The sequence below is a fragment of the Heloderma suspectum genome, chromosome 2 (genome assembly GCF_057233095.1).
Source record: "Heloderma suspectum isolate Gila_16-S chromosome 2, 16-S_ref, whole genome shotgun sequence".
NCBI lineage: Eukaryota > Metazoa > Chordata > Lepidosauria > Squamata > Helodermatidae > Heloderma > Heloderma suspectum.
Window position 1 is genome coordinate 203,066,167 of NC_139459.1, and position 25,403 is coordinate 203,091,569.

Consider the following 25,403-nt stretch of genomic DNA (forward strand, 5'->3'; position numbering starts at 1 on the left):
TTCCATATTCAATGCCCAGTCACAGCACTGAATATACAAAATGGCCACCTCCACCATGGCTTAAATAAGCCATGACAGGCTGTCTGATCATGCAAACTGGGCCACTTTCTCTTACAAGCAACAAGCTAAATAAATCATGGGTCAAGTTTCAAAATATATAAGCCCAATTCATTAAAGACGAGAATTTTACCTGCACTTCAATCTGTAGATCTTTGTCCAAAAGTGCTCTTTTCTTCAGTATTTCAGCTTTAAGTTGTTCCTTATGTTTGAAGAGCAGAGCTGAGAGTTTGGTTGCATTCTGTTTACTACGTTTTTGTTCCACACTCTCTTCACGCTTTCGTTTCTTAGCTGCCTGTTTTTCTTCTTTATCTATCTTATCCAGAATATATTTCATTACCTGGTTACATACTATCATTCTGGAGAAGAAATACAAAGAATGCCATTAAGAAGGGATTAATAAAGAAAAAAGACTATATCATTTGTATTTGATCATTAAATACAATAAAAATAGCTTAAGAATCATGGCTAAAGTTTCAATGCATTTCAGGAAGAAAAGACAAATATCTAACAGGAACCACAGCCTCCAGACTATGTGGTAGTATTTCTAACCTTGTCCTAAGTACATCATTACATGTGTAACTGCACAGCACACAACATGTACAAATGATAGTTATTTTGTAGTCATAACTTCTCTTCCCTTTCTAACATCAATTTCTCCCAGAACACTAAAAACATCATTAGATGCAAGAAAATGTCAGGTTATATTGTAAATACGTAGCAAAACACGGAGCAGTGAAAGTAAAGGCATGCTTGGAAAAAATGGCTGCTATCCAATTCTGTAGCACTGTAAATGCAGATTGCTTTTGTTTACTTACTAAATAACTGCTGTATGACTATATTTATTATTTATGTATTACATTTATATCCTGCCATTCTTCCTCTTTAAGAAACCCAAGGCAGCATACATAATCCTCCTCCTCTCCATTTTATCCTCACAACAACAACTCTGTGAGGTAGGTTGGGCTGAGAGTCTGTGACTGGCCCAAAGTCACCCAGTGAGCTTCCATGGCCGAGTGGGGACTAGAACCCAGATCTCCCGGCTCCCAGTCCAACAGTCTAGCCACTACTCCACACTGGCTCTCTAGATGACTAGAAGTATGGGTTTGAAGAAGTTACTTCAAAGAGTTCCCCTGCTTTTTATATTAATGTTAAAAACAGCCCAATAGGGATGGGTAGTGGTATACCCAGTAATAAAGCAGTTTGTCTTTCTTCTGTCCTTTGCCATTTTCCACTATCTTCTCTCCAGACTGGCCTAGTTTTTGCATCTCCATAAAGACAAGCTTAGATCTTAACTAATGTTCTGTTGGCAGGAGCATCCCCTTGGCAGTTGCGCTCTTGGAATGCTCCAGCTGGCAGAAAAGGGGGAGGGGCAGTTTCGCCGATTTCCCCCTCCCCCCTGCATTCCCTTGCACTCCTGACACTCTGCTCCAGAGGCCTGGCAGACACCCGGGAACAGGGTGGGGATGGCCCAGAGGGCTGCAGAGGGGACAGAAAAACGGTGAAAATCACCTTCCCGCTCTTTTCCTCCAGGGGAAGCTGCCGCTTGATCCAAGTCCCTGCCATGGACAGAAGGAGCTCTTCTGTTCATGGAAGAGAACTCAGGATCCAACCCATTGTGCTGATATTATAGCTGCTGTTATTCCACAAAAATTGCTCATGCAAATAGACAACTAATGTGAACAATTGCTTCTATGCGCAAGTTAGCTGTAATGTCTGCACTAACATACATTCAGCAGAAAACACTGAAAGACACCCCACCCCCAACTCAGATACACACTTGCTTAATGTCTGTCCTATAGCCATCTGCCTTACCGTTGATTCTCTTCACGTTCAGCAGGAGTCAATGTCTTTTTCTGTTTTAAGTGCTCTATCACAGCATTGTGTTTCATTACCACCTTCAAGACAGGAAAAAATCCAATATATGAAAACTTTAGAGAGCAAGGAACAACAACATGTGGGGCACTTTCCAACCTACAAGTAATTCAAAACAAGTAATTCAAAAACGTGCCACAGAGATAGAGCACGATGTGCCTAAGAAAGTGGAAATGGTCTTTGCTTGCACAGCAGTTGCCCGTGCAATTATGAGAAAGGAAAGTAGGAGCTCTTGCCTTCCACTGAAGCAAACTTGAAGGGTTCTAAGATGAGGAAAGAGCAGAAGAGGTGGAATGTTGGTTGCAGAGAAAAGGAGTTGGGAGAGAAAGACTGGAGCTGGGAGAGAAGCATGCTCTGTGTCTCAGCTCAGGAAGACTAAGAAAAGGTTTCAAAGACACTCTCAAGGGAAGACAGCAGCAGGAAGACTGTGAGAAGGCTTCGAGTAGTGTAGAGGTCTGTCTGCAAAGAAGCACTCAGTGTAAAGTAATGGTTTAGAGACTAGGAAAGAAGGATGGAGGAACCTATCCAATCTGGAACTCTGGAGGGCCCGACTGAGACCTCAGGAGGGCCAGATTTGGCCCCAGGCTGAGGTTCTGCACCCCTTCAACTATCCATTTGGGCTGTTATTCAATTTGCTCCAGAATGTTCTGTATCTCCATTTAAACAAAATGTCTGGGTATATATTTAGCAGTCACCATGTGATGCCTTTGTAGTTTCCTCAAAATTTTTGAGAGACATGGCATTTTGTGGCAAGAGAATTTACTATGCATGGATTTTTTTCCTAAGTCCAACATTAATATTCTACAGAAGTATGCTGCTGTCCTGTGATGTCTCTCTTCTACAGTATTATTTATTATTTATTAAATTTATTACTCGCCCATCTGGCTGGTCACCCAGCCACTCTGGGCGATGTACAAAGTATATAATAAAGCAGTTTAAAACAATAAAATTCTACAATAAAAACATTTTCTAAAATATCCTAACCCATCCCAAATGCCTGCCTGAACAACCATGTTTTTAATGCATGGTAGAGTTCCCTAGGGAGGGAGTTCCACAGAGTGGGGGCCACCACAGAGAAGGCCCTCTCCCTCGTCCCCACCAGCCTAGCTGTCCTGGCTGATTGGACAGAGAGAAGGCCATCCGAGGTTGATCTTGTTAAGTGGCCTGTCTGGTGTTGCTGGAGGCACTCCTTAAGATAGGCTGGGCCGGAACCATATAGGGTTTTAAAGGTCAAAACCAACACCTGGAATTTGGCCCGGAAAACCACTGGTAACCAGTGCAACTCCTTCAGCACTGGAGTGATGTGATCTTGCCGGTGGCTGCCTTTAATCAGGCGAGCCGCCACGTTCTGTACCAGCTGCAGCTTCCGAACCAACTTCAAGGGTAACCCCATGTAGAGCGCATTACAGTAGATGGGAGCAGATGGTCGGGAAGGAAGGGGCGTAGCCGCCGTATCAGATTGAGTTGATACAGTGCTGTCCGGCTCACAGCTGACACCTGAGCCTCCATGGACAGCTTGGAGTCCAAAATGACCCCCAGGCTGCAGACCTGGTCTTTCAAGGGTAGCCGTACCCCATTCAGTAACAAATGTACTGTAAAAATGTACTGCAATAGCAATCAAATCCAAGTCTCTTCCCCTCTGATCTGAATACACCCTTACAGTGATGTGGTAAGCCATGACCTAGATGGCAGCAAGTGCTGCAAGACAATATAGACTTATTTAGAATATGTTTTATGTTCAGTAGGAGAGAGATGCAATATGGTTTAATAAAGGTACACCCCTGAGATTTTAACTAAATTCACAGCCCCAAAGGATTCACAGATATGCAGGTAGCATGCAAACGGAGTGAGAACTGAAACTTTTCTTTTTGACAATTTTACCTGTTTCTGGATAATGTCACTCTGATTAGACGCCTGAAGGGAGTGTTCACGTTTAATTTCAATATGCTGCTGTTTTTTCTTCTGTTGCTGTTCTCTGATCTGCTGAACCCTTTGTAATTGCTCTTGTACGCTGGCTGCTTGAACAGTTACAACATTCTGGATCTGATGGGCTTGCATGGGGCCAGCTTGCTGAATCTGAATAGGCAACTGAAGCTTAATCTGCTGAGGCAGACCACCTTGCTGGGCCTGTATCTGAGCCACAACATGGGACTGAAGCTGGGAGAACACTTGAACTTGCTGCTGAAGCTGTGGCACAGTAATAACCTTAGTTTGCGGTGGCTGGATTTGCAGTTGAGGGCGTGGGGATTGCACAGTAACTTGACTGACAGTTGGCAAACTCTGAACGGATGTCGGAGCCTGGGATTGCTGAGTCTGGATGTGTATCGGAGGATGTGGTTGCACCTGAACCTGCTGTTGGGTTGTGGTCTGTAACTGAGGTGGCTGAACAGCTTGGACTTTTGGTGGAGTCTGTGGATGTACAATTGCCTGGGCCTGGTTCAGAACTTGAGCTAAAGGTGGCCCTTGCCCCAGGCTCTGGGGTGGAGCCTGAGCAACGGCTGGAGTTACAGCTGACTGCGTGACCGGTGGCTGTGCTTCAGAGGTAACTGTATGACATGGAAGTGAAGCTGGAGTCTGAGATTCAGGGGCTGCTTGGGCTTCAGCCTGAAGCAGAGCTGGAGTAGGCTGAACCGGAGCTGGAGGCTGAGTTGGAGGCTGGCTACTCTGGGGCTGCCCATGTTGCTGGGCTTGGAGCTGACTCTGAGGCGGCTGGGGTTCAGTAGGTGGAAGCGCTGGCACTGGCTGTGTTTGTGTCTGTGCAAGAGAAGCCTGCTTTTGTGCTCCTGCAGCTGGGGAGATAAAAAGCATGCCCTTTATTCGGAGCCATCATACGAACAATCTGGGAAACATCGTTCCCCTTCTGGCTTAAAAAGCCACCACACGATCTTATTCAATGATTCTAAGCCTGACACACATTTTCTAATGAAATAACTTTGATTTGATAGCTGAAATGCTTTTTTTCTATTTAAAATAAAAATCCTACCTGATGTTGAGGTGGAAACTGTTGTGGTAGTAGTGCTAGCTGCAGTAGCTGCTGTTGGTAATGGGGTGAAAAGAAATCGTTGAATTGTACCATTTGGCATAGCTGCTTGCATTAGTTGCTGTCCTGGTCCTGGTATTACTGTTACGCCCTGTGGGATCAACTGCAACTGGCCAGTTGTTTGCCCCTGCCCCTGAATTACCACAGTCAAACCCTGACTGCCACCCTAAAAGGAAAAACAATCCAAAGTAAAAGTCATTAATTCCAATAAAAGGCCCCAAGGGAATAAGCAAGGGCTACACTGTATTATACCCCTTCATGGATCACTGCCTTGGTGTGGCGAAGGGGCTTGCGTAACTCAGTGAAGCCATAAGCTATGCCGTGCAGGGCCACCCAAGATGGACAGGTCATGGCGGAGAGTTCTGACAAAATGTGGTCCACCGGAGAAGGAAATGGCAACCCACTCCAGTATTCTTGCCAAGAAAACCCCATGGAACGTATCACAAGGCTATAGGAAGGCCTGGCGTGCTATGGTCCATAGGGTCACGAAGAGTCGGACACGACTGAACGACTGAACAACAACAACACTGTATTATGAACTGTGAAACTGATGAGGCTTCCCATTGGCTTTGGCATCTGAATGGTCTATGTAAAATAGGATTTTCTGAAAAATTAATCTGTGGCACCATCCAGGGAGAATTTAATGGGCATGACCCAATGCTGTCACAGCACTAGTGTTAATGACATTGCACTAGCACTGGTTTATGCTAGTGCAACAACGTTCGTGCTAGGACTGTGACAGCACTTGATACCACTCACTGGCAGGGAGAAATGGAAGGGGCTTGATAATCTGATGTGAATCTTTACCTAGGTTTAAAAAAAACCTGCATTCAGTGCACTCAGTGTGACTAGGTGCATGAATATATTATTAAACAAATAATAGACAAAATGACATAGGATTAAAGAAAAGCTAAAATCAGAGTAACAGTTGCAAGCATTTTCATCTCGTAATACAGATTCAGCAATATAATTTAATAACGCATTTGAAAGCGGCTATGGATTTTCTGAATATATCCATTTTAATGGCTATAATTAAGGGAAGGTTGCAAGCCTACAATTAGGACTGAAAATGTTTCATTCAGTCTAAAAGCAATTGGCTTCCAGGTTCTTGGACATGCAGCACTAAAGACCATACCACTTAGAAATTTTGAATGCCCTTAGCTGTCAAATAAGAACATTTTACTAAGAAGGATGAACATCTTATTCTACAGGTACAAAGAAATAAAGAAGTGAAAAGAGCTTAAGACATAACTACTGCCTTGATCAGATCCAAGGTTCATCTAGTCTTACTCTCTGTTTCCAATAGTGGCCAGCCTTGTACCATGGAAAGCTGTAATGTAATAGCCATGCTCTTTCCCCCAGCAAACAGTAGTACAGTGCCTGTAATCATACATAAGCCTTAACACTGTACCTCAACACTGAAATAAAAATATACATTTCCACATTTATAAATATACATTTTTATAAGGTGTTATAAAAAGCACATCTTAGTGGAGAAACAATTAATGTATTAATATGTCCTAGTTAATTAAAATGGAATAGAGGTATGTATTTTAATGAAGACTGAGCCAAATTTTGGATGGTCATGTGTGAACATTTCACAACGAAAAAAATGAAACCCCCCCCCTTTATGTATCAATGGGACAGAAATGTCATACAGATAGCTTGGGCTCAGCCCATTTACCTCCAAAGGTAGAGGAAAGGGGAAGCTTACTACTGATCTTGAATATTTTCCAGACTCCTTGCAAGAATGTAGAAGGCATTATATTAATGTTAATTTTCTATAATTTTAAGATTTTGTAGATTTAGGTGTTAATTCAGAAAATAACTGTGCTACATTGTACATTTTTCCTCTTACATTTTATATGCAAGCATAGAACATGCAGGTACATGAATACTGTCATTTTATGACCAACATCATGAATACTTACCTGTCCTTGTGTGAGCTGTGTGAGTTGGGCCATTGTAAGTTTCACCTGACCCTGCTGAGGACGAGGGGTGTGTGGCGGTGTGGCTTGTGGCTGTATGTGCTGAGAAGAGGTCCCTGGAGTTGTCGCTATCTTTTGACTTGTAGAAACTGTGGTGGCACTAGACACTGCTGTGGAAACAGGCTGACCTCTGATGATCTGGGTCACTACTTGCTGAGTTTGGCCTGTGCAGAGGTATAATTTATATAATTAAAAAACTGTATGCAACACAAGAAGCCTTGTTGAAAAAATAATCACTGCTGGCTAGCTATTCTTCCCAACTAACAAGATCTATTGACTATCCACTGACTAGTAAAATCAGTGGTCCACTTGACCAGGAGAATCAGAATCATGTGCCTTCATCTCTTCAAATCACTGCAAATATTTTATTTTGAAACAGGGCACACATAATAGTCTAGTATTTTGCTGAAATATTCTTGATGATATTGACTTTAATTATAATACAGGCAAGGTTGTACAGCAGTACACAACTGGGTCTGACATTCCAGGGGGGCTCTGGACTTGTGTTTCTCAAATAGAAGCCTCCAATGCCACATGACAATCTGTTTTCGAAACAGAAGGACTTTTAACAGTAGCTTGTGATGTCAGCTGTTCAAAGAACAAAAGTCAGAGATGCCACTGCATTAGTGCAAGCCCCTCGCCTGAGCATAAGCAGCAATTCAGATCTGTTGTTCCAGATTTTCTATTTTAAACAGAAAAAAATGACCACCTGTAGCAATATGCAGTGTGCTGCTTATTTTTTTTAGCACTGTTAGGGTGATTGATCCTAATTACTTTAAAATTAAGTTCTATCAGTAATTTAATGCAAAGCTGTGATGTGGATATGTTTAAATTAGTGTTGATGATACAAAAATGTTATTAGAATGGAGAAACAAACCATGGGCTCCACACATTGGAAATTTAAAAATCAAAATTAACCTACTGGCTGGAAGAATACCTTGCTGAACCACTACAGGTGTTCGAATGATGGCCTTTCCTAATGCTGACTGCTGAAGTGGTGTCCTTATGACTGTCATCCCAGGCCGGAGAGGCGTCCCGGGCATTACCTACAGAAGTTACAAGGAAAACGTTGAACTTTTTCTTGTACTGAGAATGATGGCAGGTATGCCGAAACTTACTTCTGTACAAACTGAAACTCATCTATGGATAAAAATATAAGGGATACAAAAACAAAATTGCTCTCAGAACCAGTAAGGTTAGTGTTTTTGAAAGAGCTAACTGCATTCCCTTTTCTCTAGTTAAGCTTTGCTCTTCTGAACATTCCCAATAATATTCATTTTCCTGAAGTTTTATTTCTGTAGTGCCACCCCCACCAGCTGACACTCTGGCTGCTCTATAATAATAAAATTCTTGTACGCCTTCCATAAAATTAAAGTCACATAAAAACATCAAAATATTTTAGAAAAAACAAAAGGAGGTGAAGATATTAAAAGAAAAGCATGGGAGGATCCCTCAAAGCAGGAGTGGGCAACCCTTGTGGGGTTGAGGACCACATTCCTTGGGGGGGGAAATGGTTGGGGGCTGCATACTGACAGCAGTGGGTGGGGTCAAAAGCAAAAGTTGGCAGGGACACACCTCTCTCTCTCCACTCTCTCTTCCATTCATGTTTTCTGTCTCTTTCATTCACATACCCATGCACATGAATACACACAGACACACACGCCATGGCTCCCTCTGCCTGACCGCAGCCTGCTCTGCTCCTGCCTTCTTCGAATTCCTCCCTCTTCCCCATGCAGGAGCTTGGAGACAAAATCAAACGGCACAGCATCTACAGCTCCAAAGGGCCACTTTAGCCACTGCACTCTATGGTTGGGGTGTGAGTGTTGTTGCACTCAAGTCCTGCTTGTGGGTTTCCCGTGGGCATCTGGTTGGCCACTGTGCAAACAGAATGCTGGACTTGATGGACCCTTGGTCTCATCCAGCATGGCTCTTCTTATGTTCTTAAGTGCACCTGCCTTCTTTCTCCAGTAACAGATGCAATGTACAGGTTGGGGGTGGGGGAGAGAAGGGTCACGAGAATGCCTGGCTGCCTGCAGGCTATTCTCTGTAGGGACAGAGTTCTTCCCTATCTGGCAGCAGAAAAATTGGGGGGGGGGATTGGGAGGTTTCCCAGAGGGATGGCGAGGATGCAGACTGCCCACCCCTGCCATAAAATAAAAAGTACTTTGGGCACTTTTCAAAGGTGAGAAGGAAGGAACATTATAGAACCTTCCATAGCCAATCACCTAATGATTTAAGATGATTCCTCAAAGCAAATATCCACTAAAAGGTATCTCTAAGGAAACAAAATACAGAACACTGCAAGGCAGATAGTGTTTAATTCCAAACTGAGAGGTGACTGAATTTGAATCAACTTAGAAATCACAGAATCATAGGGTCGGAAGGGGCCTACAAGACCACAGAGTCCAACCCCCTGCCCAATGCAGGGAGCCTGATTCCCAGGCGGTCTCCCATCCAAGCACTCACCAGGGCTGACCCTGCTTAGCTTCCGAGATCGGGTGCATCCAGCCCTTTGATCAAATCAGGATCACACCCTCTAATCTGAAAAGTCTTTCCAACTCTGGCCATATCATCCTGGATGAGACCCACCACACTGGATGTGGGAAAGACTTTCTGTTAATCCTCCATGAGGGAGGCTGTGGTTACTCTATAGTGAAAGAAAGGTAATTCCCACATTCTCAGAGATGTTTATTACTACCAATTTCAGATCTGGGTTCTGGTATTATAAATAGGTTCTAGGTAAACTCTCGTCTCAAATGAAGCTCTAGAATAACCTTATCACAAAAATATACAGATCTATAGCTCTGTTGCCCCACATGCATGCATAATTTAAGTAGATCAATCCAGTTGGACCAACCCACTGTGCAACTGCATTGTCCAAAGGCCTGAAATTCCCAAAGGAAATCTAGCAAGGGGGCAGTCGTCAGCAACAGTGTACTTGTACTTCACAAATGCAACATTCTTAATAAACCTACAAAATCTGGACCCATCCCAAAGTGGTTCGAGAGTGCCCTATATCATCTAAACGATAAAAGGAAAAAAAACCAATCTTACTTGTGAAGCACTTGTTGTACATACAGTCCCTGTATTATTTGGCCTAATAGTTACAGTTGCTGTCCTTGGCTGGAATGAAGTAAATGTTTGTTGGTTTGCTCCAGTAGTTGATGGAATGATGCCCAACACTTTCTGCTGTACTTGAACTACACCTATTGGGAAAATAATTTATTGATTTAAAACATTACCAGTCACAAGTTAATACCCTTATATTCTCCAGGTTATGTGACTCGTTTTGCAGAACTTTTTTTTAGTTTTGAATAAAAAATTTGAAAGCTTTAAAACACCGTATTTCCCATTCCCAGGAAGGTAATGTTCACAGGCCACTTTTTAGGGTAAACTTTCCAAAGGTTTGTACTTTGTATTAGAATTCATTTGGCAAACAATGTACTAGTGTGCATTGTTACTTGTTCACTTAGATAAAAACAACACTGTACCTCAAACTTGAATACAACTGAAGAATATGACAAAGGGACTAGGATTGGTCTAAATTTTGAAATCTTATAAGGGAGTTAAAGAATATGTCTTACTTTGCTAAAAAAAAAAATGGTACGTCAGAGACATCTTGCAGGAAGCCTGCAAACATCTCAGGGCTTTTAACAGCTGAGAGATCAGAAGCTGCTTGAAAGATTACACGTTTCTCAACTTGGTACAAACCTTCTCTGACCTTCACCACAAATAAGGGATACACTGGCACAATATTAAGGCTAACTAATTTCCTCACTTAGTGTATTCCTCTATCATAGTTAAGATGGAAAGGACGTATTAATTCTTGGGAAAGAAAAGGCCAGGGGAGAGGCAGCACATGTTTCCATGGCTCAGTCTTGACTTCTTAACCACCATTAAGAAAGCTTAGAAATGACATCTACACCACCCCAAGATGTCCAGCCTCTTCTGATCAAGGTGACAAAAGAGGGTAATACAACTAAGGGTGCAACCTTATGCATGTTTAGACAGAAAAAAAGTCCTACAATTCCCAGCATTCCCCAGCCAGCATGCCTGGCTGGCAAGTGCTAGGACTTGTAGGACTTTTTTTCTGTCTAAGCATGCATAGGGTTGCACCCTAAAAGTATTTGAACTCAGTTGGTAAACAGTGCTAATATGACAGATTTAAGGGTGTTTACATCCTTTCTATTAAGAGTCTGAAAGTAGCATTTTCACAATACATTTTATAAGGTGATAGCTGGAAAGTTATGGAGATCAGTAAAGTGATATCACAGGATAAACAGTTTCACATGAGAACAAATTCCCACCGGAGAAACTAAAAAAGCTAGGTGAACCTCTTCCCATTTAAAAAAAGACATATCATAGCTCATTTTGCTAGGAAAAGATCCAAATGAAGTAGAATTCAAATTTTCATGGCATTTTCCTACCTCCTTGAGTGGCTGGTACGTTAACAGCAACAATCTTGCTATTTGCAGGTAGAGGCAGCTTTGTTATCACTTTGCCTGCCATAGTTACTGGACTGCTTGCAATCTGAAAAGTCTGCCCACTGCTGGAAATAGTTGTTGCTGATGTAGCAGCTGTGCTCGTGGCTAAAACAACAGAAATGGTGGTCAGTTTCTGATTCTAACACATTAGTAGTTTTAAAATCCATCACTTGTACCTGTCATATTTCTGTTTTCTTTAGACAGATCGCTGAGATCAAGTATTATACCATATAACCGATGGTGTGTGTGGTTGCATTTAAAATTCTGCATACTCTAAATAAATCTTCCTCAACAAAGGATAGCTAAAGAAGCAGCCTTTTTTGTTTAGGAGGGGGAATGATGGGAAAAGGGGCAAAATCAAGATTTATAAAATTAGATCATTAGAATGGTTGTGACCGTGAAAAAAGAAATGCTTTTAGAAAAACCCTCATAATTATAATAATACTTGGGTTCATACAGTGAACATTTTCAGGACACACAAAAAAGAAGCACTACTTCATGCAGCACAATTTGTTACCACACGATATGGTGTGACCACTAACTTAGACATACACCCATGAATAAAAGTGTGTGTGGTGTGTCGGCACGTGTGTGTGGAATGACATGGCTGAAACAGAGAACAGGGAGCACTCTACAGTGCACCATTTTGGTGAAGGTCCCACTTGTTATGTATACTAGAAGAAAACTCAGTTATCTGAGTTCTGGTTCTTGTATAGCCAAAACACCAGCAGCATTCATGCACAAGAGGAAGGTGTCAGCAGACTCATGAGAACTGCAAGGCTGGCAGATGTGCAAACAATCTCTTTGTGGGGGGGGGACTTAAGGGGGAGGGGGGACCTCCCAAACAGCCCAATGACGACCAAGCATGTTCAGTGGCTATGGAATACTGGCTGTTGGGAAGAAAAAAGATAGAAAACCAGTTTGGGGATGGGGTGGGGAGAGGATGCAGCGGAGTATCCCGAACAGGAGCACTCCACGCTGCAACATTTTGTTTCAGGCCTAACTGTAAAAGGTTATTAGCCAGGACATCCAATTGGAGCCTCTTATGTTCAGAACCAGTACACAATATATTTGTTAGTACCAGAAATTGGGGACAAGCACTCCCTGTTTATCACCACCATGCATTGCTTTGAACTTTCCAAGGATACCTGACCATTCCCTCAAAGAGACAAAATAGTGGGCTAGATGGACCGTGGCTTGATCCAGCAAGGCAATTCTTACACCCTTATAAACAGCGCGCACACACACACACACACACCCCTAGACTGACAAACTGTGTCACTAACACAGAGCTCAATGACTAACAATGTTTTTGAACAGAAAAACTATTACCCTGTTCTGTCCAAGTTAACAAACGAGCTGAAGAATGCTGGAATTAGGTCTGAATTCTTGATATACCCAGCACCCTTCATTCATCCAAATCCAGGAGTGTGAGTAGTTGCCGTTAGGCTCATGACCAGATGTTTACGTGAAGGTTCTGTATATGAACTGGCTCTTCCAAGTGGAAGCTGTTCATGTTAATTTGTGCGACTACAGAGGACCACTTTGAGCTACTGTGTTCACACAATAGTGGTGGAAATTATGCAAAGAGAAACTCTGTGCAAGTGCCTCCCAGCTGCAAGCTTAGCAGCGGTCCCTTACACTCCCAGAGATCGTTGCTAGGTATTGTCTGGTATATGAACCAGTTTCATTATAAATAAAAAGCTGGTATGATGGATGCAAGTGTAAATACAGTATTTCTTTTTGCTAACGCAAGCATTTACCTGTTGAAGGCTGGCCTTGTTTAACCCAGGTAGCAAAAGTCTGGTGGAAGTTCTTGTTCTGCTGGAATGTTACTGTAGCTGGAGATCCCACTTTAGTAGCAAGTACCACTTTGGCTCCACTGGGCACAGAACGTGGTAATGGGCCTACCACAACTTTCTGAGGAGTGGAAACTGTGGTTGCAGTACTGCTAGTTGTTGTAACTGTAGTGGTACCACACACCGCAGGCAACTGCTTCTGTTGTTCCAGTCGCTTCTAGGAAAGTTAAAAATCATGATACAATGAAGAACAGCTATCATTAGCCCACTCAACAGGAGGAGCTCTCTCACCACAAAGTATACCAAGGCTGTAACCTTCTGCTCATTTTTCTGGAAGCAAGTCCCACTAAATAGAGTTTTTGAGTAATCATGCATTGGATTAGATGGCATGCCTCACAGCTCAGTACATCAATTTAATTTCAAACAAGAGAATTTCTTAAATGTGAGATGCCAACATAATCACAGACATAGCTAGAAATTTGAAAGTTTCAAAAGAACAAGTGTTTGCAAGCGATAAGCAGATGTCCTAAACAGATCAGCACTGGCGCACCACAGCAGCTAAGAGATTGAGCTACAAAGCAGTATGTCCCCACTCTGAATCACTCTTCGCTATTAAATTATTGGGGGCGGGCGGGGGGGGGGGCTAAGTAAGCCACTCTCAGCTCAGCCTAGAAGATCCAGCAGACACTCTCTGCTGAAGAAAGGGGATGGATTTTTGTCAATTGTTCTTTCCCCTTGCAGCCCTCAACATCACCCAATCCTCCAGAGCCCATTTTCAGAGGCACTGACCTATTCAGTATGCAGAGTTCTGGAGAACTCTGGATACAACCCATTTTGAACACTGTAAAAATGCTCATTATTAATGTGAACTATTTAAATATTAACTATTTAAAGTGTCTTGTATAAGTAGTTTTGTTTTATTATTTTTAATACTTCTCTTGGTTTTAAAATATCCCTTACATAAGGAGTTATTACTTTTTTTACACAGTATTTTTTGTTATTGTGTAAGCTTTTAAATGGCTGTATTATTTTAAGTTATTTTATTGGACACCACTCTAGACAATTTTGTGCAGAGATGTGATTCAGAACATTAAAACTAATTAGACTGGTTGGTTGGCTTTGTTATACTGCGCCATACCCAATGATTATATCGTCAGGCACCAACGATCATGTGCTTTCAACAATTTACTTGTTTACCCTGGCTTTTCCCAATCATCAAATTGTCTAAATGTTGTTGTGCTTTTATAATGATGTATTTTTTGTAACTTGTTGTAAACTGCTTTGGTATTTTAAAAATGGGAAGTGGTTTATAACTATTCTAAAACAAACGGTTTGATCTAAAAATATGATATACTGTTCGAGAATGAGGGAGAGAATGTTTTACTCCAGAGACATTCTACTGGCTATTTAAAATATGAAGAACTGCTCTGTGGTATCACCTAAGATCTGGCAATAAGACATTTTAAGCAGGCCCTGAAAAGTGTATTATTTCAGCAGACAATTTAAGGTTTTCCTTTTTTTGGCTCATTTCTGCTGTTATTCTTGGTTTCGTTTTAATAATATTGTCTTAACTTAATATATTGTAAGCTGCTTTGACTGGGCATTTTGCTTACAATGGTGGATATAAATATTATTTAAAAAAATACATGGCATGTAAAAAGGGAAGGAAAGCGTTCAAAGAACTCTAGAAGAGTGGCACATTCTTTACTGGACAAACAGGAAAAGTTATAGATTTTATGACAGCATGCATGTGTCATAAGTAGCAGATTATAAATATCGATACAAAATAAATTAATATTTAATTTCCATTCCAACATGGAAGCATCTGATTCCATACTAGGCAGGATGTGAAAAATTATTCCCAATAGACCTAGGCAAATTAGGTATCCTGGCAATCTCTACCTTAATACTGTTGTAAGAGAATTTGGACTGGAACACAATGCTGAGAGAGAACAGTCAAATTCCAAACTCCATGTGTATAAAAGTACAACAAACGGCAACATTTAATACAGCGTTGTAAGTTTCCACTAGGGATATATACGGATACTTTTACCCATATGAACATGTGTAAACAATTTGTCAGAAAGAGACACTTCCATGTTTATTTCAGGATGCACAAATGCAAACAATGCAAACTTCAACAGGCGGGACTACTAAGAGGCCATCCCACCTGCTGGGCAGCCAATCGCTGTTGTTTTAGTTGAGCCTCCATTTGGGCCTTGAATTCCTCAGCCTTCTTCTGTTCACTAACCTTAGCCTGCTGCTCAACTGCTTGTGCCTTTTCCTTCTCCACTCTGTGAAAGAGATGAACCATAAAATAATTACAATACATGTCATGTATATGAACAGCTCATTTTATATTATGTCAATCAATTCTTCAGATTACTGGTATGCTACATCTAAGTTCCATGTTGCACTTCAAAAATTATTCTTTTGTTTGAGATACTTGGGGGAAATTCACACAACCAGATTACCACTTGATGGGTCGGATCCAGACTTGCCCACTGCAAATGGAAGGACTCCCTCCATTTGTGGAGGAAATCTGGGTCCCACAGAGGCTTCCCGCCGGAAAAAGGAGATGGAGCACTGATTTCCTCAGATATCCCTTTCAGTCCCCTGTGCCACCTCCCAAACTGTTCTGGAGGAAATCCTCCTGAACAACATGGAAGAGGTGCCGGGGGCTGCAGAACAACCTGGAGAAAACTACCACTCTACCACTTTCCTCTAGCATCAGCAGAACTCTTCTGAGTACAAGTCTGGAACCAACCATGTGTGTTTGCATTCCCATAAAAACATTCTCAAATCTGCCTGCTGCTTGTCTGAACCACCAGTAGCCCCACAGCCACTGGCTGAACTTCTAATGTCAGACTGAAATGTTTCAACATGTGAATCTCTCTCTATACTGCATATACTGATGTACTTCAGCAAGGGAAGTCTATGTTCAAGTTGGCTAGACTTAAAACCTCAAAGGAGTCATAGTTAGAACTGTGTGGGTAAGCTAAGCAGAAAGCTTAGGGGGAAGAAGGCCCCAAAAGTAGAAGTAAAAGGCCCAGGTGAATGGTGTCTAAAGTAGTAAACCAAGAAGGCGTTAATATTTGTAAAGGAAGCATGAAATTAAGGAAAAATGAGCCAAGGTGAAATGGAAACTGGGAGGAAAACACCAGGTTGTTGTCAAAGTGAGACAACAGGAAAGAGCAGAGAGGCTGAGGTTTGGAAACTTGAGTGCCGAGAGGTATAAAATGGCAAGTGGACAGACTAGGAAGCAAACTAAACATCTTGGATCTGGATGAAATAGGCAGGGAATAAAGAAAAGAGGAGTCAAAAAGAAAAAACAGTTGAGGAATACCAAGCAGTTGAAGAATACCAGGAAGAGAACCAACAGGAAGGCAATGGCCATGCAAAAGACCTAGAGAGACTGAGGGCTGGAGAACAAAACGGGACTGAGAAGTTAAAAGTCTTGGTGACTCAAATTCAAACATTAGCAAGTCAGATCTCTCTTATTTTTCACATTACATTAATTGATAGCAGAGAATTTCAACTGAAGGAACATCTATTTAATGGTGTAAAGTAATTTTCTTCAGTTTCTATTTATTTGCTTGCACATATAGTTCAAAGTTATTTTTGAGCTTAAAAACTTGTTATTTTAGATATTAACTTCATTAGTGCAATACCAATGCAATATTTGTGCAACTAGTATGACACAAGCAAGTAAAAGTGCTTCATTTTAAGCTGCAGTTTACCTTTCAGAAAATGCTTTTATCTCCCATAGTTCTAATTCCTCCTCTGCTACCCAGGTTTCAATTATAACAGGGCCTGTTTGCTTTGGAGTTTCTGGCCTTTTAGGCCTCAATGCACTTGATCGAAGACCTTTCCTTTGAGGTGTAGGAGTTTCTGTAGAGAAAGTCACATAAATATTCAGTTTAAGTACCAATAAGGACTTAGGTTGTAAAAATTTCCCTGAATACACACATTCTTCTTCAAATAACTTTGAAATTGTATACACAAGCTTACCTTTGGGGGCCTCTGGAACACCAATGGGACAAATTATTTTTCGTATACAGTATTCTGATCGAATTCCATATGGTCCAACATCTCGTCGCTTGATTATTTCAGTTGTCGTAATTTCTGTTTCTGATGTTTCTACAAAAATGTATTTCAAAAGATTCATTAGTTAAAAGGTATCGCCAAAAATACTGGGTCACTCTTTAAATGATGGAATTTTGATTAAAAAACACTCCAGTTTTAATATGAATTATAATAAACAAACAGTATCAGTTTTAAATGGTCTGAAGTGCTGTAGCTCAAAACTTAGTTACTGGAAAATAAATGACTTAGTATCAGTCCAGGATCATTTCCAGGGATACACAGATAATTTCTATTAATTATTACTTTAATCAGAAAGGGTTTTAATCAGCTGTGCAGTCTATAAGATACTCTTCACAAACATTTATGATATTTGTAATGAAATGAAAATGAAATAGTGATATCACTGGATATTATATTTAGGATTTATTAATCCACTAGCAAATGTACCCAGCTTCACGTGGGCTGGAACAGCCCGTGGTTTGATTTAGCAAAACCTTCAAACAACGTTTTACAGCTGTCAGAGCAGCACACACTGTGCCTGCCCCATCTTGAGTGAAGTGAAGAGATGGCCGCTGGAACCCCTAGGCATGGCCCTTGCCATGGTGCATCCCTACAGCCTCCTAAGGGAGGGGTCTGCCCACTCCATTCCCCACAGCAGGGGGGTGGGGACCATTGTACACTCTGTCCCTTGGACTACTCCCCTGGCTTCAAACTGTATTGACTGCAAAGCTATGCACTGGTTGGGGAAGTCTGTCACCTAGTACTAAAGACAATACTGCAGGCTTCAAGCACATGGACACATTGAAATCATAAGCTGAATATGATGAGCCAACAATGTGATGTGGCTGCAAAAAAGGCAAATGCTCTTTTGGGCTGTGTTAATAGAAGCATAGCTTCCAAATCCCGGGAAGTACAAGTTCCCCTCTACTCAGTACTGGTTAGGCCTCATCTGGAGTACTGTGTCCAGTTCTGGGCACCACCCTTTAAGAAGGAAGCAGACAAACTGGAGAGGGTTCAGAGGAGGGCAACAAAGATGATCAGGGGACTTGAAACAAAGCCCTATGAGGAGAGACTGAAAGAACTGGGCATGTTTAGCCTTGAGAAGAGAAGACTGAGGGGAGATATGATAGCACTCTTCAAGTACTTGAAAGGTTGTCACAGAGAGGAAGGCCAGCATCTTTTCTCCATCATCCCAAAGTGCAGGACACGGAATCATGGGATCAAGTGACAGGAAGCCAGATTCCGGCTGAACATCAGGAAAAACTTCCTAGCTGTTAGAGCAATACGACAATGGAACCAATTACCTAGGGAGGTGGTGGGCTCTCCCACACTAGAGGCGTTCAAGACGAGGCTGGACAGCCATCTGTCGGGGATGCTCTGACTTGGATTCCTGCATTGAGCAGGGGGTTGGACTCGATGGCCTTGTAGGCCCCTTCCAACCCTACTATTCTATGATTCTATGATTCTAAATCCCCTTAGCATGCATGCCAACTTTCAAGTTCAGGGTCTTGGCACTATGACACTTATAGACACACACACACACACATATGCTTCTTTATTATAGATTTATAGACAGTCTTTTGGTCATAAGGCACTCAGAACAAGCTTTAATTTTTTTTTAAAGAACAAATATTAAAAACAGAGCAACAAAACTGCCAAAAGAGTAAAACCAGGTTCAATTACAAACCATCAAAAGAACAGGAATGTCTTCACCACTAGCCAGAAACTGAGCAATGAAGGACATAATCTAACTTTCCAAAGAAGTTCCATAACTGGGATGCTCCCACAGAAGAGGGCCTATCCCATCTTCCCACCAACCTCTCTTTTGGTGGTGGAACACAGAACAGGGCCTGGATAATATGAAAAGGAGGCCATCTTTCATATATCCTAGCACCATGCCATTTAGAGCTTTGTGGAATCAGGACCTTGAACTAGGCCAGGAAGCCAGTGGTATTAGGACCAATATAGTACGATCTTTAAAGCACACACCAGATGTACACTTCATAGCAATATGGCTACCGCGTTGTCCACTAGCTGCAATTTCGGAACACTTTTCCAGGGCAGCCCCACACAGAATGCATTGCAGTTGTATAAACAGAAAGGCTAAGGCATGTGTCACTGTGGCTAGATTTCTGTCCTCCAGGAAGGGATGCAACTGCTGCACAAGATGAGGCTGGGCAAAGACACCTCTGGCCATCAACTGAACATTCAGGAGCCAAGCTGGGTCCAGAAACACTCCAAAGCTCTGCACCTGCTCTTTCAGAGGGAGTGCAATCCATCTAGAAGATGCTGTACTCACAATCCCTGCTCAAATTTTTACTGATCAGGACCTCTGTCTTATCAGGACTCAGTCTCATTTAGCCCACTCCATGACTGTGTCCAGGCAACATCTCGAGACTGCCTCAGCTTCCTTGGCATCAGATGAAAAAGAGAGGTAAGAGCTGGGTGACATCAGCATAATGATGAGATCCAACCCCAAACCCATGAATTATTTCGCCCAGCAGCTTCATATAGATGTCAAAGAGCACAAACTTGCCAACGAAATCACCAACACTGTATTAAAACCCAATTCACAGCCAATGTTTCATGTCTAACACTTGTGGAGGCCTACATTTGCTTACTGCATCAATGCGGATGAGAAATTCATAGGTGTGGTCATCCTGTCTGAAGACAACTACATCTCTTGCATACTTTGAGACTGCTGTTTTAGGTCTAGCACATCAAAGCTGCAGACCCTAATCCTTAATGGAGAGTGAACCCTGTCCAGAACACATCAAATGGGACAAACCCCATTTCCAGAGGAGAGAGGGAGTTGGGTGTCATCTACACACTGATGACACCTCATTCCAAATCCTTAGATGACCTCTTCCAACAGGTTCATCTAGTTTTTAAAACAGTACAGGAGACAAGATGGAACATTGCAGAACCCAAAGGACAAATACCATGGAGAAGAGCAGCTGTCTTCCCAGAACCACTTCCTGGAACTTACTGGCCAGGTAAAAATGGAATTAATTAAATACCATGTCTCCAATTCCCTTTCAGGAGGACAGTCCAGAAGGATACCATGGTCGATGGAACTGAAAGCTGCAGAGATGTTCACGATAATCAACATGGTCTGACCCCACCCCCAATCCCAAATCTCTCTCCTGGCAAAGATCACTTAGCAGGATGACCATGGTTCAGTACCAAACTGTGGGATGGAAGCCAGAATGAAATAGGTCTAAAATTTACACAGACACATGCACCCCAGCAACCCTGATACAAATCACTTTTTCCTCACTGCTAGCGGGGGTGGGAGGAATCTTTATGAGGATCACTGGAGGAGAGAGAGGAGAGCCTTCTCTCCACCCCTTCCCAATCCTGACACAGATTGCTCTTTTGTGTAGCAGCAGTGGGGAAAAAGAGCAATCTGTATGAGAATCTTGGAGGGGAATGAGAGCAGTATGATTGGCAGGAAATCGGTGTGTGTGTGGGGGAGAGACTTGGTAGCAGCAGGGGGTCAGGACACCTGTGGGGGGCCATAGGTAATGCCTTGAGGGAGCACAGTTTGTGTAGCCTTGGTCTAAATAATCAGTTTAATCCATAATCATATGGATCCATCCATGACACACATTCTTTAAAAAAAAGGAACAAAAAAACAAATTTTAATTTCAAAGGGTTTAAGTTTATATAGCAAATTACAAGCTTTGAAAAATATTTGATGACCAATGTTTTGTAAATTAACAATATTAAGTGTTCCTTTAAAACTACCTGTGCGTGTAGTTCCTCCACCAGGTGGGGGTTTGGCAGCCATGTCATCCCACTTCAGACATGCCCAGAGTAACCTCAACATAAGGCTAACCCCTGCCAAAGATTTTACGGTTTGAAGTCGGTATCTGGAAAAATTCATAAAGGAAATCATATGCTGCATGCTTTAAATTCCATAAAGTACATAGTCCAATCTCAGAGATAAATCTAAGATGTTTATCTCACTCACAGTTAAAAATGGAGGCATTTTCATGAGTTCATGCATCGGTTGTACACGTTATACAGGCTTGTACTATCACACTGTAACTTGCTTGTCTGAATGCAAATTTTTAGAACATTGCAAGTAAGTCCAAATAAGGTTCAGGACCACTTAACCGACATTTTCCTACAAGGATATAAACAATGTTTTCCTACACCCACATAGTAAAATACGGTATTTGGCCAACTATTGTCATTTGCAAAGGGCACTGGACAACAATTTAAAACCAAAGAATTAGGTATTCAGGTAGCAGCTACGACAGTCTGACCTAAGAAAGGAATGTGTTCTTAGCCAACTGGAACAATGGTACATAAAAGCAAGGATTTGCGCTGAAAAAAATCCTTACCGAGGTATAGCAACCTGAAGAATTTTGAATGATTCGAGGTTTCTAATACTGGCAAGCTCCAGAAAATGCCAGTGCATATTGTTAGAACAGTAACCATGGCCATTCCCTTTGAAAATACCTTCACTAAATACTGACAAAATGAGGGTTGTTGAACAGAAACCTATCAAGCAACACAGATCAAGGCAAACTTATATCAAGCAAATAACCCCAGACCTGTTTTTACAAAATATCAAATGATTTATGCTACACTCATTTTAACTGGCTCAAATCAAAATGGACAGGCCAAGCTTTCAGAGTACTTCTGAATAAATAAAATAAAATAGAAGGTTTTGGTGTCCCAAGGGCACACCTGAGACTTATAACACACCAACTGGGCACCATCTTCCCTGATTCCTCATCTCGTCATAGGGAAGATGCAGGGAACTGCCAGATGTGCACCAGCTTCATAGTATTTATTTAAAACATTTGTATCCCGCCCTATATCTTTAAGATCTCAGGGTGATGTACAGATAAAATCAATTTAAACAGTATAAAACAATAAATAATTTAAATAGCTAAAAACATATTAAACCATTAAGCAAGCGAATACCAATTCAAATCTAAAGCAATAAAACAGTTAAAACAGTGTGATACTTTAGAGAATGCATTTAGCCCTCAAAGGCTTCGGTAAAAAGCTACATGTTTATTTGGTGCCAGAATGAAACCAATGTATGCGCCATTCAAGCCTCCAAGGGGAGGGCATTCCACAAACAAGGTGCAACAGCAGAGAAGGCCCTCTCTCATGTCCCATCATAGTGTATGTCTCGCACTGGTGGGACGCAGAGGAGAGCCCCTCCAACAGATCTCAATCATCAGGCAGGCATATATAGGGAGAGGTGTGTGCCTTTTCCATCTCCAATACTATTCCTATATTTTGAACTGTATACTAAATTAAGCATGGGAGCAGGGAACCTTTCTACTTGAAACTACACATAAAAAGTTTGCTCCTGTTAAATAAATACAGCTCAAATGCCTGGGCAACAAAATAATGTAGGGTTACAATTTAAAAGGAATGGCAACTGAAACTTTATAATACCCCTTTAGATTATGCAATGAAACATTCTCCAACTCAAAAGATTGTAAAGGGTTGTTAACACTGTACCTCCAAGTGATACCAAAAGTTGGTCGTGGGGATGGATATGGCCAAATATCCAAAGCAGGCTTAGCAGTATAGTTGAAACAGGGAACTTCTCTGATCCCTCCTTTTCTTGCCAGCTTCTTCAGGTCATCATTGGGCAAAACAAATATGCTCTTTTTACTGCTTTTGGTAACAAACTTCCTGTAAGAAGGCAAAGCTGTTCCGGAACGAGTCTTTTTAGGTCTTGAAAATTTCATTAGCTTCACTTTGTCTCTTGTAGAATATTCCTTGCTGACTGTCATAGAAGTCACCAACGTTCCTCCTGGAGTAGTCAAGGAATCAGTCACTGTTGTTGTAACCACAGTTTTACTATGCTCCTTTACAGAAATGACATCAGTATTGCAATCTGCCGTAGGAGTGGTAAGCTTGGTTACAGTGGTGGTCATGGTGGTAGTTACAGTGGATATGGAACAGTTTTCAGAAGATGACACCACACTTTCTTTATTATCCTTGATAGCTGACAACTCTGATACTTTATAAACAGTTTTGGATTCTGTGGAAATAGTTGATGTGGTGGTCACTTCTGTAACAACAGCTTTTACTGCATTTTCTCCATTGACGTTTTCGGGTTTGCTGTGTGTCTGCAGTCCATTCTGATCAGCAAAATCATTACTCAAGCTAGATTCTTCACATGAAATTACAGGTGATGGGGCAGCTTTCTTAACGCAAGGGGATTCAATTTCCATGCACTCTGTTTCACTATATATACTGTTTTCATTACAGGAATGGAGGGCTGGGATGGATGTGTCATCCACAGGACTAGATCTCTCAGGAGAACATTGCTTCTTTACAATACTTTGAGTAGACTGAGATGCATTATCTGGAGGTAAATCATTCTCTCTAGAATCGCCATCTGTATCCACTGAACTCTCTACACACAACTCACTGTCCAAATTTTTTCTCTCATTTGCATCTTCCGCAGCAACATCCCCATTCATAAATGGCTTTAATGGTTCATTAGAGGAAAATGGTTTAACTAGAGGGTTGTTCTTATTAATATTATTAACTTTAGAGTCAATATTACTCTCTGTTTGTGCAAGTGTCTCTCTTTTTAAGCATTCTTCATTTGGTAGTACTTTAAAATCAGTGTCTTTTCCATTGATTTGAAATGCTGCTGACTTTTCCCTTTCTGTTTGAGTATCCAATTCTCCATTTTTATTATTATTTTTGTCAGCAATACTTTTAATCTGATCAAAGCATTTGTTTATGGAACTTGGTGAGACACATTTCTCCTGGTCTTCCTTTTCCCCATTTGTTTCAGTGATTTTAGACTTCACTACCTCATCAATAATATTTTCTCCAATGATGTCGGGAATTTGGGCTTCAAATGCTTTTTCTGAAATGAGCTCAGTATGTAACGATTTTAGGCCTCCAAGAGTTTGTTTCGGATGTAATGCAATTTTGGGTTCAGATGCATCTTCACTGTTTTTCAGAGAACTCTCTTTTACATTGTTTGCTTGCATGGATGCTACCTCAGGATGATCTTCTAAACTACAAGTTTCTTCAGAATCACAGTCCTGTTTTTCAGATTTTATTGCTTCGTGTTCTTGCTTAGTTGAAGATGAAGTACCTCTTTCACAGCTGCTTTCAGTTACCATCGTCTGAATAATATTTTCACACTGAGACTCTGTGATACTTGCCTGCTCTGAACATTTTACACTGTCCTCTACGATGCTACATTTATTTTCTTCTTTGTTTTCTATTGGTTTAGGGTCATCCATAATAGAATTGTCAGCATCTCTCTCCTTACTCTGCACCTGATTTTTATTTGTATCTATTAGTTCAGAAACACTTTCATTAGTATCCTTTTCCACCAAGGTTTCAGTATCTGTGCAATGAACTGAGCATACATCTCCTTCTCCTTCTAAAAGTCTATTCAAGCAAGGCAAAGATTGGACTGATTCACTGGTTTTGGTAAAGTGGAGATTGCTAGATGACAAGCAGTCTTTAACAGGATCTTCAGTTTGATTTGTACCTGAAATATGGATTCTGTTTTTGGGAGTTAAATCCATCTGCTTTCCATCTCCTGCCTTAGCTATTTGTATGTCATCCACATTCTTCTGTGGACTCAGAGATTTACAACCTGAAGAGTTAGCACTAGCTTTAAGCTTTATTCTTTCTAGTCGCTGCTTTTCTTCCAGTGTAAACTGTTTTACCCTTCTTTCAAGTAGTCCATCCAGTTTTGATGTTTTTACTTTCCTTTTGTAACATGTCCTTAAGTGAAAACCCTCGCTAACATTAATCAAATCTGCATGTATAGGGATTTCTTCAGATTTTGTGGAGGTATCCATTTTTACTTCATCTACCTCCATAGGTTCTTCCTTGATGTCTTTATCATTTTCACCAATTTCTTTTTCCTCTGTGGAGAACAATTTTTAATCAATAAGTCATTTCAGTAATTAACATACATACAAATACATCAAAGTTGCGGCTGACTACATGTTCTTCTCTGTTAAACTACTGCATAAAAAAATTAACATTGTATGGGTCTTGCCCACCCACATGATTCCAGTATTAATACACATATCGCAACTATGTGGGATCA

General features: G+C 41.3%; 1 protein-coding gene across 13 annotated transcripts in view; it reads right to left on the reverse strand.

Annotated features, from left to right (window-relative positions):
• Positions 1–25,403, reverse strand: part of BPTF (bromodomain PHD finger transcription factor) — a 94,454-nt gene that overhangs the window by 17,967 nt on the left and 51,084 nt on the right. For 5 of the 13 annotated variants that reach the window (XM_084837445.1, XM_084837447.1, XM_084837438.1 and 2 more), the window contains 14 exons: positions 22,823–25,217; positions 21,080–21,204; positions 17,255–17,383; positions 16,984–17,134; positions 15,414–15,537; positions 13,208–13,460; positions 11,388–11,549; positions 10,015–10,166; positions 7,883–8,006; positions 6,904–7,124; positions 4,916–5,138; positions 3,814–4,721; positions 1,873–1,955; positions 191–416 (listed from right to left, as the gene is read on the reverse strand). In XM_084837445.1, coding sequence (XP_084693571.1) covers positions 191–416; positions 1,873–1,955; positions 3,814–4,721; positions 4,916–5,138; positions 6,904–7,124; positions 7,883–8,006; positions 10,015–10,166; positions 11,388–11,549; positions 13,208–13,460; positions 15,414–15,537; positions 16,984–17,134; positions 17,255–17,383; positions 21,080–21,204; positions 22,823–25,217 — 5,276 coding nt within the window. The remainder of the gene's footprint in view (positions 1–190; positions 417–1,872; positions 1,956–3,813; positions 4,722–4,915; positions 5,139–6,903; positions 7,125–7,882; positions 8,007–10,014; positions 10,167–11,387; positions 11,550–13,207; positions 13,461–15,413; positions 15,538–16,983; positions 17,135–17,254; positions 17,384–21,079; positions 21,205–22,822; positions 25,218–25,403) is intronic. The other 8 variants (XM_084837450.1, XM_084837451.1, XM_084837443.1 and 5 more) reach the window with 3 other exon arrangements.